Genomic DNA, 13187 nt, shown 5'->3' on the forward strand with positions numbered 1-13187 from the left:
TCTCACTCATCGGCGATTCTAATATCCTCCTGAGAGTCTGCCACTCTCACTTACTTACACGGCGACTCACCGACTAGCATCATCAGCCTGTTTCCTCGGATTGCCATTTAGCTTGTTCTCCGCCGTTTCGTCAATTATATAAAGAGTAGCCGATTGGTCTGGCTGACAATTGCGTTCATATTTCTCTCTCTCTCTCTCTCTCTCTCTCTCTCTCTCTGTTTATCTGTCCTTCCATCCATCTCTTTCATTGGCTTCGTTCCCACGTGATCGGAAGGGTCGCGCGAATTGAGATAGAGTTGCGAGGCCATCGAGCCCCTCCAGTTCGATTCGACGATTTCCGTATCCCTTGGTAAAGTTACGTGTGCTGCCGGGATGGGGGGGGGGCGTCGCACAGCGGCAGTGGCAGTGGCAGTAGCATAGGTATCCACCGGTGCGCGCTCGCTCACTCGATTCAGCTGATACGGAAGCATCGATCCGCTGTCGTTGAGGTTGTCGTTGTCGTTGTCGTTGTCGTTGTCGTTGTCGTTGTCGTCATCGTCATTGTCATCCATCGTCATTGTCATCGTCATCGTCATCGTCGTCGTCGTCGCCGCGTCGTAGCCGTAGTCGTAGTCGTAGTCGTAGTCGTAGTTGTTGTCGTAGTCGTAGTTGTTGTCGTCCTGTTCTCGTCCTACTACCATCGCGCGTGTTTGCGCCCCTTTCCCGTCGCCGGGGCGTCGCGCGTCCGAGAGACAGTGCCAAGCACGCGGGGCGCGTCTCGAACGTACGGGAAAAATAAACGACCCACGCCAAAGTTTCGTTTCGACCCGCAAATGGCGGACGCGTCGTTTACGGCAACTTTGCAACTTTTTAAGAAAATGCACCGGCATGACCTTGGATGCCCCACTGACGATTGATAGGGTTGTAGCATAGAGGAATGAGAGCGATAGAGTGAGAGAGAGAGAGAGAGAGAGAGAGAGAGAATGTGAGAGAGAGCGCGCGCAGCGGGATGGCATCTTGACTTCTAGTGGCGGAGTGCGGCGGCAAAGCAATGGCCGGCGCTGATTTAGTTGTACGCGCAGGGGAGAGTCGAGAGTTGCGTATATGTGGGAAGGGGACAAAAGCCAGCGAGCTGACGGTGAACGGCGTGAGGGTGGGAAGTTGCCGAGAGAGAGAGAGAGAGAGTCGAGACATCGATCGGGCCGGCCATTGCTTTGCCGCCGCACTCCGCCACTAGAAGTCAAGATGCCATCCCGCTGCGCGCGAGTTGGCTTGCATTCTCTCTCTCTCTCTCTCTCTCTCTCTCTCTCTCTCTCTCTGTCTGTTTCAACACATGCATATACACACACTCGTTCTTTCGTTCGTTCGTCCGTTCGTTCGTTCGTTCGTTCGTTCGTTCGTTCGTTCGTTCGTTCGTTCGTTCGACCGAGTGCGCGCTAACCGGCCACGAGAGAGGAACTCCATCTTATACAATTCACCTGCATTTTACAGCGGATCCCCGTGAGTTGGTAACGCATCCGTACGCCGCATACGCGTACCTTCTGCCGCTTGTTACTTACCAATCTTTATTCCCTTGAACCGGCGATTCTTCTCTCTCTCTCTCTCTCTCTTTCTCTCCCCATCCATTCATCCATCCATCTATTTATGTCTGTCTATCCATCTATCTTTACTCTTCCTTCATTCTTTATCTGTCTTCCCCACTACTACTTATGCATATCTTTGCCTATAGCTATGTGTAGAAAGCAATGCAGGCAAGAACCATTTTTTATAAATTTCCTCGATGCGCGTCCCTCGCTGCAATTGCTGCAGTCGACCGGTTCTGGCTTCAATTGCCCCCTCTCCTCGAGCCCCGGCCGGCTTCTCGCTCTTCCTCTCTCCATCGCTTTACACGCGCGAAACGCACAGACTGCACGAATCACTGTGCGAGAGAGAGAGAGAGAGAGAGAGAGAGAGAGAGAGCGGTGAGTGCGTGGCGGGAGGCGGGGAGAGGCAAGGAAAGAAGCGTCGGAGCCCTAGGTGAAGGCCAAATTTTTCAAACTTCAAGCTTCTCATTGTCTCTCTTCGAAGCCTCGCGCGCATCAGCGATGTGTACGCCATTGCGTCTGTGTATGCGAGTGCCTGCGTGTGTACGTCATTTACTCTCCCCTCATTCCGCCATCAACCTCATACCCTCCGGTAGAACTTCCGAACGGGTTATATATACTTGCTGAGGCAGCGAAATCTTCCGCACTTATCCAACTTGGATTTGATTTGATTTCCAGAGTGATTGAATAACTTACACTGTATGTACTTATTTAGAATTTCTCTTAATACCTTCCATGTCTTCCTCACTTTACTAGCCTCATTCTTTTCATTTGAATCCCGTTCCCTATTATTACTATCCAATAATTTAAAATGTTATACTTCTCACCATCTTATCGTTATTGTTCCTTCTCCATTATTTCTTCATTCTTCTCTCATTTTTCTTCTCCTCTACTATTTACTCAAATCGCAAAATTATTAATTATTTTCAAATCATTGATTTGATTCGAATAATTGATATTATTGTTAAAATGTGGATTCACAATAAAGTTCAATCTTGATTTTCCTAATGTTATAAAGGATGCTATCTTTGTTGAAAAACCTTACGTAAACATTTTATAATTAAATTCAATTCATTTATATTGTTCATATAAATGTTTTGATATGCGCAATGTCATGTGTGCAAATATAACCCACTGTACAAACATACATTTGACTTCTTTCATTTTAATCGACTTTAAAGAGTTAATTCAATTCTAATAAAATATCACTTTAACAGAGAGTCTATAAACTAGAGACAAAAAAAAAAACTTTTCGATTTATTAAAATGTAAATTGTAAACTTTTAAATAGCGATTAACGTAAATTTATTATCACAATGTATAATAATGTTATTATTAGATATTGCTGTAACAGGTTTGATAAATACTTACATAATGTTTTTTATGGATCAACTCGTTCAATATGTTTTTATTGATAGTCGTCTTTACGCAGGGGATACTTAGAATAGAAAAAAATACCATCTAGAAAATTAGACACACAAGTTGAATTTATAAATATGCGTGATTATGATCGAGGATAATTATTTTTCACTTTTTTTACATAATCTCACGTTGTACGGTATTTATCTATTCTTTGTTTTTAATTTGGAAATTTTTAGTTCGCAAAACATTTTACTCTATTCTATTTCATAGCATGTATGTCATATGAAAAATAAAAATACGTATGAAAGCAATAACGGCCTTTTCACTAATTGCGAAGAAATCGTTAAATATTTTATGGATGGTATTTGAAAAACTTGAAGCAGTTACATTGTACGGGTCATTATACAAATTTAGCCTTTTAGAGTAGAATACCGTTTCTCTGTATAAAACTATTTTAAGAATAATAAAAATGAAATTGCTCGATTTAGAATAGATTTTTATTTACCGCTGTTGTAATTAATTTTGTTCGCAACTTTTTACTTTGTATTGCACATTTAAATTTATTTTGCACAAAATTAAAGGCAAAAACGTTACAAAGTTGAAAAATGCACTTTGATAAAATCTACAATTTGAAAAAAATAATCAGCTTAGGTACACAGAGTTTTAATATCGTACGGAGTAGATAAAAATTTGTTTTACAATGCCGATTATGTTATTAAGCAGATTATGGCAATTTAAATATTCTAAAGTATAGTTTGATTATCTCGCTTGAATGGGAGTAATTATTTCAATATTTCACAATTTGTATGGAATATCATATAAATTTATGGCTACAACTATTCCAAACGCACTACATTCAATGATAATCAGGTAATAATTATCTAATTAATTTACATTAATAATACATTAATGAATTTCAGATAATGAAAAGCGTAATATTTCATCTGTTCGATATTCGAATTATATTCGTCTTCTTACACTCGCCGTTTATTCTAGTTTTAGAATTTATTATCATTAGTTGCATAAAGCTTTGCATTATGTTTACAAATATATAGAATTTGTAGGCATTTATTTTAAACGAGAAATTTCTCATTATTAATCGAACACGGTATCGTGTATTTTTAATGTTCAAAACATCGGAATGCAGAAATTAAAATGGGTATGTAGACTATAATCCAGATTTTGAAAAATAATCAGCAATGATTCAGTTGTCTAGCGAGATAAAACTTTTGTGGGTCAGCCGAACCTCCTTTTTAAAGAACTTTTCCAATAAAATACTTTTGTTATGTAATAAAAGAGTCTATATTTATATAGTTGCCAGTTTTTGAAACTTTAAAAGTTAAGTCCAAGTCTAAACATTTCATGAAAAGTATTGTATTAAGAAAATCGGTTAATGTTATTGACTAGATAAAACTGTGAATAATAATGAGAGCTCGATAATAAATTATAGTCCCATTTTGCTAAACAAACGCCAATTCTATTTTTGAAATAAATTATCTCAAACATTACGATAATTTAGCAACCAAGTGCAATGATAATACTGTTAAATAATTATTGGATGAATCAAAGCACTTACGTAGTTTTTTGGAAGTCTGTAAATTGTAACGTACTCATTGGAATTTAGCTAAAAATAAAAATAATAAAATGTGTTCTATGAGCTTAATTTTACGTAAGGAAGATTTAAACTATTTGTTTTCCATGTGCAAATGGTTATAAGGCTAACTCGATAATATTTACTTAGTTATTTTAAATGTGGTATGAATCTATATATATCATGAACGCGCACGGCTGTGATGAAGATTCAGATATAAAATGAATTTTTCAAAGGTGAAAAATTTGGTTTGTTCAAAGATTTTAAGTAACATAAAATTAATTGACAATTTTGTAGCCTCACAATACGAGTAAACAAGTATCACACTTAAGATAAGAATTTAATGATATTCATAACAACAGCAAAATTTGCATAAAGTTCGTATTTAATCGCTGATAAGATAAATATTAAAGATCGTATTAAAGCTCATTTGACAATAAATTATATACATAATGTATAATATATGTGTGATACTTGGGTATAAATTCGTAAGCATATAAATATGTGTATATATTTGTGTACATATATATATATATATATATATATATATATATTTTTTTTTTCTTTTTCTTTCTTTTTGTCAACCTTATTTAGGCTTCCTAATAAATTCATAAATCCAACCTTATTTAATTCCTTATCGTTAAAACGTTTTACATTGCATCAAGTGCCGATAATTACAATTGAATTGACAAATAGAAAGTTTTCCTTATCGTGCGTATCTGCATTAATTTTCCACTCGTAAATAATAAATAACAATTATAATTGAATGAAATAATAATTGAATGCCATAATAAGGAGAATGCATTAGCGACGGTTTACGTAATCGTTACTACTATAGTTGTACAATGTCCTAAACGCGAACGCCGTTAAAAGAAAGGAACGAAGAAAACAAGACAAAGAACTCCTAGTGGAATTTCATCGAAACGTCTTTACACGGCTGGCGGAAGAAAAGTTGAAAGTCGATGAGGCCCCGCCACGCGACTTTGTATAAGAGGGACAAATGATAAGCGGGCATGGCTATATACATACGCCATTCTGGCACAAGTTTGCTTGTCGTTTGGTTTCGGTAAAACCTTGTCGATGACTGGTTGGGACGGCAGGGAGGGGGCAGAACGGAGGAAGAGTGGGCCGAGTAAAAAGTAGATAAAATAGACGGATAGTACAGGAGGAAAGTATAGACGCGACTACGAAGGGTCGAGAGAAAGAGAGAATGAGGGGGAGAGAGAGAGAGAGAGAGAGAGAGAGAGAGAGAGCGCGAATGGGGAATGAGAAAATGAGAAAATTAAAAGAGAGATGCAAGAAAGTAGGGGACAGCGGTGGCGGCATTGAGAGGGGGGGATCTAAGAGTGGAAGAAAAGGGGAGAATGAGAATGAGACGACGAACGAGAATGAGATGAAAGCAGAGGATTCGCGGCACGCGGAGGATGAGACTAAGAAGCGAAGGAGCGGGAGCGAGAGAAAGTATGAAGCGAGACGGAGGCGACTACTTAAAGTTGGCAGAAAGTTTGCTTCAGCAGCAAAGTTAACTCAGTTAAGTTCTCTTCGCTCTACCAAAGCGAAACTTTGGATTCTCCATACTTTGAGCGTGCGTTCGTCGACTTTCGGCTCCTCCCTCCCTTTGCCCCCGCGTGTAGTCGCCGACGCCTGCGTCGCGCTCCCCTCCAACTCCCGACAAACCATTTACATTTACATGTACATTCGCGGAAGCGTGCCGGTCTTCTCGCATTAACCCGATTGCCTTCCCGCGAGGAGTAGGAAGAAGGGAGAGCAAGAGAGACAGAGAGGAAGGAGCGATTTTTCGCGATGCAATGCTCCCGCCCGGAAGCACGAGACGAATATTATCGCGGACTCTTTGTTAACCCCGCGGAAATTATAGATCAAGTGGAATTCCAGATATTTAGGAGCTCTCTCTTCCCCTTGAATTTTTGGTCAACATGCGTTTATTGGAATTCCGGCTCTTATGTTACTACGCGAATATTCACTTTATTAATTCAATGTAGCACAATTCAAAAACACGATCGTGACACACTTGAAAACCGTGAAAGTTTAGCTATCAATTTCAATTATTATTATTATTAATGTGGTGGTGGTGGTGGTGGTTGTTTTTGGCTATTGTGGCTATTTTTTGTTTTATTTAATTTTTAGCTCGTTTCGTTTTACAAATGTTAATCCGTTTTTCTTTATCAATTTGATCTTAAGCTGTTTGTTGATTGTTATTTCTGTCGTATTATGTAAACACTTTTCTCTTGCAATTTTACCGACAAATTAATTCGTAGCAGCAGCTCCTAGAATGCAATATTTTTCTCAATCGCTTATTCGAGCGTTCATAATTTTATTTTTAATACAATCTACGGCATTAATCATTATAATTTATCGGATCATTTTATATACTTACTTTAGAATAATGTTTTTCATTTAAGTTTTAAGGATTCTCGACACTAATTTATCGATGGAAGTTGAATGCTGATTTTCCGTTACATTTAGCTCGCGTGCTTTCATTATAATTTCTCGATTCCAATCGAATTTTATCATTCAATCAGTATCAGTCTGGAGCTCTACGATACTCTACGAGCGATATGTTTGGTCTAGTAGATGGAATGGAAGTGAAATGAAAATATTTGCCCTTAAATAGCACACGTGCTTTTATCAAATTATAATATAATAAATTAAATGTATAATGATACGAAGAGTCGAAATAATTTTCTAATCTATCGGATGCTTTCTATTTTTGACTTCAGAAATAATATTAAAAATATATTTCCGTCATAGTGAAATCATACTTTGAAAACTTTAGGAAATAATACAATGGTTGATTTGAAAAGTGTAACGTGCCCTGTTTTGATGTCGTGCTCCGCTAAAGCTGATTAACCGAAGTGTTTTAACTTTAAGTTTGAAACTTGCAACAGTGGAATGCATAGAAAAATTATTTAAGGAAATTCTTTTCACAATGTTGTACTTTTTTTCATAAACTTTAGGGTTACGAGAATTTTCTTATATTGTAATGTGAAGTTCAAATATTTGCAAAAGGTAGGCAGTACTCGAAAAGTTTTTAAAATATAATTTTTTCTCTTTCACGTTTAAGTTACGTAAACTAGAAACTTATACACAACTTTTCTCGCTTAACTATGGTTAGCAATAAAACTCGGGCACAATTTAAGTCCGAAAATCACGATCATTATATCAATTCGTCGTAAAAGTTTTAAATGTAGCATCATAGCGACGTAATTGCGAATGGGTAAGAGCCATTAGCGAATGAGTAATAGTACATAAAGTGAATATGACAAATGTGTAACACTTTTTTTTTTTTTTTTTTTTTTTTTTTTAATTAATTAATTAATTATGATGGATTAGTTTTTTTTTTCCAAGGTTAGACCGCATAATCGACGAATTACAAGCAATCTAAATTATGCATAAGTACTTACGTTCACTTGCGTGCGAGTGATCGAGTACGTCTGTCATATATACATGCATATATATATATTTTTTCTCTCCTTTTCCTTCTGAAATCAAATAAACCTTATTGATCTATTGTTTCGTCACGGCGTCGCAATTTGTTGGCGAGTGCGTCGAGGTTGCGTGTTAATTCGTAGAATTTCAAGCCACAGTCGATAATGTTTTAAAGGCGTATTATGAATATTACGGTACCTGGTAAATGAAAAATTGATGCTAAGACCGAATCCTTACGTGCGTCCTCATTTTCCACGGGAACGGATAGCGATAACTCACCGCGAACGGCGCATACTTAATAAATTAAAAAACTTTATAACCGTTGGTATAATGAGCTCCGTAGTAGTGGTTGCAAAAAAAAAAGTAAATTGGTTCGAGAGAGAGAGAGAGAGAGAGAGAGAGAGAGACAGCAGCGGGCGTTTATACGAATTAGAGAAGAACCGTTGCGGCAAGACGCGTCAGCAGTATAATAAAGAGAAAAAGGAAAGAGAAACGAGCTCCACGTCCATGTGTTGCAGAGTTTTGAAAGAAAGTTTACTTTATCACGGCTCGATTGAAGAGGCGCGCGCGCGGTGCAAGGTGAGGCTCACCGCCGTCGCTTTTCTTCACCGCCTCCGCCTTCTTCTCCATGTCCGTACCGCCCCACTCCCCAACACCGGAGTACAGTTGCTCCCAGGGTTAGACAATAATTGGATAACTTCGCCCTCGTAGCATCCCGTCCGTCCCTGCCTCGCCCCTTCACGCCCCCCCTCTCTCTCTCTCTCTCTCTCCACCTCTTATAGCCTCCACCCCTCTCCGCCCCCGCAACAGCCATCACTTCAGCGCGGCCCGCTAAAGTCTCGCTTTCTATGTACGAGATTACGTTAAGGCTTGAATTCAAGCGGCGCGCTTTCGATTTTCACTGGCCCGCGCGCGCGCCACTTGACCCCACGGCCCTTTTTCACTTCCTTCCGGTTTTTCTGCAACTTTGTGCCCTTTGCCCCAGTCTTCGTTCAATCGTCCCAGAACGCAGTCAGTGCAAAAAACACGCGCATCAAAGCAAGAAAATAAGGAGGCGCCAATTGATGTTCAGCGAATGAAAAAATCGTGGAGAGCAGAAGGTAGGCGCGCGAGCGACCCGAGTGCCTTGTAACTCCTTTTCCCTTTGACTGAGCATCACAGTTCGCTTGGATATATCCGCTGAGTTGGCACAACATGTGCCCAAGTCAAAGTCAAGATCCATTCTCTCTCTCTTTCACTCCACTCCGTCCCATCGCCCTGTCGCTCGCACACTCCCGCAAAGTGCTTGGGTTTGCACTATGCGTTAGTATCGCATCCACGGGTCCCGCTGAGCCCAGCAACGACGATCTCCCGTTTTATGGCCTCCGCAGGCCATATTTCCGATTACGTGTGTAGGTCTCCGGGAAAGGCGGGTGCCTGGTGACGGTTGGGTGGACGACGGCGGCGGGCGGAGGAGGGTCAGCGAACGATGGCGCCGTATATACATATTTCTGAATCCATCCGATGCGATCTTAGCCCTTTTGTACCGCGCGGAGAATTATGCTTTTTTCTTTTAGTTCGGAACTCTTCCCCCTCCCGGTCGCTCGACTCGGCGCCCGCGCCTCTCGCCACTTTAGGCTCGCCTCACCATTCGCCGAGAACGCTTCAAATAGCTGCCGACACTCCGCTTAAATGCGTAATGTACGAAGCATGAAGCGAAATCGTCGGTCAAATGTCTCTCCTGCGCTCCGACGGCTAGTCCCGCCTTCCCCTCCCCCCTCCCCCTTTACCGTGCCTCCCGCCGTAACCGCGACCATTCGACTTGTCCTCCCTCCTGCAATTATTGGAAGAAGCTTCTACGCATTGGAGGGCGCCACATATCGTTGTCTCTTGTCTTGGTTCTTGACTTTCTCGATTCTCACACTCTCTCTCTCTCTCTCTCTCTCTATATATATATATATATATATATATATATATCTTTTTACTCGACTCGAGCGGCTGCTTCAGCACTTTCCCGCATATTACGGAATAACAATATGTCGAACGAAACTATGTTTGGAGTGAATGCGCTCGGGTCATCTCGCCCTTCGTTCTCTTCTTCCCCCCTACTACCCGTGCTAACGACGATATTGATGACAACGGCAACGACTCTTTCTGTTGAATTTTTTTTGCCCTTTATTTGATTTATCGCTCTCATTGATAAATCGTTATCATTCATGAGCGGGAATCCCGAAATCCGACGCCGTTTCTTTCGCTTTCTCACTGGATCTCTCTCTCTCTCTCTCTCTCTCTCTCTCTCGTACGTAAGCACGCGCGCACGCACGCACGCACGCATGCAACATGCAAGCAAGCAAGCAAGCAAGCTAACTAGCTAGCTAGCAAACATGCATGCAGAGATGGAAAGAGAAATTGCTATCATCAACGTACGAGTGAAATGATGAGCGAGATGTGTCGGCTGTTTTAAGAGAAAGAGAGTGAACGCGTGCGGCAAAGATATTGAACGAGAATGCCACAGCAGCAGCAGCAGCAGCATCGGCGAACAATTAGTTCGAAAATGATCCGAAAACGTCGACCCAGTGACCAACGCGCGGCAGCCGCTTTATTATCCATCGTGAAAACGTTAGCCCCAGCCGTCGTAGTCGCAAATGTAAAGAGAGCGAGAGAGAGAAAGTGAGCGAACCAGGGAGCGCACGAGTGAAAGAAAGATAGATGTATTGTGAGAGAGCAAGTAAGAGAAAGAGAGTGAGCGAGCGAGCGAGCTAGAGGGAAGGAGGGAGGGAATATCACACGTTCCGGCTATCCATTTGTGCGTTAGGTGCGTTGAGAGCAGCAGCCTGCAGCGAACATCTCTCTCGACACTGAGTGCGGAGAGAGATTTCGGGGGCGCCGGCGACGCTGCTACGACACGCGCAGGTGAGCTGTGTACGGTTAGGTCAGATTCTGCGTACCTGCGCATGTGTCGCAAGTGAGACGGAAAAGTTTTCTCAAGACGCGCGTATACGTTGCGTGTACCTCGTCTGCCGGCACGCACAACGTACACGAGCACACATACTTCGTATGTCGCTCTCTCCCTCTGTCGTGCGCGCCCTCCCTCTCAGAGGCTCGAGGTTTAACCTATAAACTCGGCGGCCCTCGACCGCGCGTCCCGTCTTAAGTAGTGCAGTCGGTACGTCGCCGAAGCCGCGCTGTGCAGCCGCCGGCTCGCACGCTCGACCCAGTACCCGTATATTATCAAGCGGCGAGCATCAGGAAGACCGAGCGTCCTTTTCGGTAGGTGCAGTGTTGCTGCAGCGCGCGTCTCCGTATTGGAGAGATGAGAGAGAGAGAGAGAGAGAGAGAGAGAGAGAGAGAGCGCGAGTGAGAGAGATAGGGAGAGAAGTAGTTTGTGAGTGAGTGAGTGAGATAGGAAGCGAGAGGGGGAAGTAACGTGTAAGCGAATGGGACGGATTGTTCGGTAAAGGAGGAGAGCGACTGATGAAGCGGCTTTCTCTGGAAACGCCAGCGGCACCGTGATTTCGCGTACTCTAGCGAAAAGCCCTTGCAAAGAGAGAAAAAGAAGGACGACGCCGCGACAAGGCAGCCAGCGGCGCACAGTAGTAATCCACTCGAGTCATCGCCGAGTTGTGCTCTTCTCTCCCTCTTTCTCCTCTTCCCCTCCCTCCCGCCCACCCACCCCTCACTCAATCACTATATATCTGTCTCACTCACATACACACACACACACACACACTCTCTCTCAGTCTCTCTGTATTATATATATATATATATATATATATATATATATACACACACACACACATATTCATCTATCCATCATCCTCTTTAGCCAGCCTCGAGGAACTCAAGATCCTCTCATTTTTTTTTTCGCCGGCTACGTGCTGCGCTTCTCTTTGCGTTTAGGTACATCAAAAAGTCGTCGTCAATCTCGTGGTGTAAATTGTGCTATGGTGCGTTCTCGTGCAAGACGACGCTACTGCGACCGCGCGCGCGTGCTTCCTCCTCGCCTCGCCTTTTTATCGCTAAGTCACACGCGGGCTGCTGCTCTTCTCCTTGCCTAGCCGGAATAGGCATAGACAGAGAAAGGCAACGCCGCCGACTTGCGAACGATCTTTCAACACAAAGGGGAAATTTTTGCGTTTATGCGTACGGGTCGCGAGCCGTTTGACGATTCTGTTGTGTAAGCCGCAAGCGGTTTCGAGGAGGGGCTACGCTTCGTGCATATTAGTGTACTTTGGAGTTGTGCGACTCTAACCTCTAATTTTGCGAAAGGCGCGATTTGGGCCTTATCCATTTGCCATTGATGATAATACTATGTTGTGACTTTGCTTTACAGGTGGCAGTGTTCAAAGAGTCGTGATGTATTGGAGGTTCGGCGGTTCCTGCCCTAAAACCGACCACAAGCTAGTATCGCCGCAAAAGTCGGTGTGACAAAACGGTGTCGGAGTTCTAAGGATTTGCCGCAGGATAAGAGACTTAGTGATAAGCTCCGATAGTGTTTATACAACAATTGAATTGTGTACTGTGTTGTTTTGCGTAAGAAGAGGTGAAAATTATATATTAGGGGGCGTTATCTGACCGATGGACAAACGGAAGATGATGCCCAAACGCCCACGAATGGAGAATCTAAGGGGCCCAATTACCAATGGGCCCATTCAAACAAGACCGTTGGTGGCATTGCTGGATGGACGCGATTGTTCTATAGAAATGCCAATACTTAAAGACGTTGCGACTGTGGCCTTTTGTGATGCACAGTCTACGTCAGAAATACACGAAAAGGTCAATAAATAATCCAATCTTTAGCTATATCGTACAACCAAAGCCTAGCTTTTCGTTGATATCCATTTGACGATCTATTGTATGCTGTTTTTTTTTTTATTGTTTTTTTTTTTTTTTTTTAATTTTTGTTTTTAGGTATTGAACGAGGCAGTTGGTGCTCTTATGTGGCATACTATTATTCTGACCAAGGAAGACCTTGAAAAGTTTAAAACTCTTAGAATCATTGTGAGAATTGGTTCCGGAGTTGACAACATTGATGTCAAAGCAGCTGGTGAGCTTGGCATCGCAGTGTGCAATGTGCCTGGCTATGGAGTCGAAGAAGTAGCGGACACCACTCTTTGCCTCATTTTAAATCTTTATAGACGCACATATTGGCTGGCAAATATGGTTCGCGAAGGCAAAAAATTCACAGGACCAGAACAGGTTTGACAGTAGAAACAAAATTGAATAATTTCATTGAACGGGACAAAA

At 42.2% G+C, this 13187-nt stretch overlaps 1 protein-coding gene across 6 annotated transcripts in view; it reads left to right on the forward strand.

Annotated features, from left to right (window-relative positions):
- Window positions 1-10726: 10726 nt before the first annotated feature.
- CtBP (C-terminal binding protein) overlaps window positions 10727-13187 on the forward strand; it is an 8052-nt gene continuing 5591 nt past the window's right edge. For 4 of the 6 annotated variants that reach the window (XM_011506872.1, XM_011506835.1, XM_011506857.1 and 1 more), the window contains exons 1-3: window positions 10727-10853; window positions 12274-12716; window positions 12852-13139. In XM_011506872.1, the coding sequence (XP_011505174.1) occupies window positions 12519-12716; window positions 12852-13139 (486 nt within the window). In that variant the 5' untranslated portion in view covers window positions 10727-10853; window positions 12274-12518. Of the gene's footprint in view, window positions 10854-10881; window positions 11211-11864; window positions 11888-12273; window positions 12717-12851; window positions 13140-13187 lie in introns of those variants that run through there. The other 2 variants (XM_011506842.1, XM_011506850.1) reach the window with 2 other exon arrangements.

Source organism: Ceratosolen solmsi, unplaced genomic scaffold (assembly GCF_000503995.2).
Source record: "Ceratosolen solmsi marchali unplaced genomic scaffold, CerSol_1.0 scaffold10, whole genome shotgun sequence".
Classification (NCBI taxonomy): Eukaryota; Metazoa; Arthropoda; class Insecta; order Hymenoptera; family Agaonidae; genus Ceratosolen; species Ceratosolen solmsi.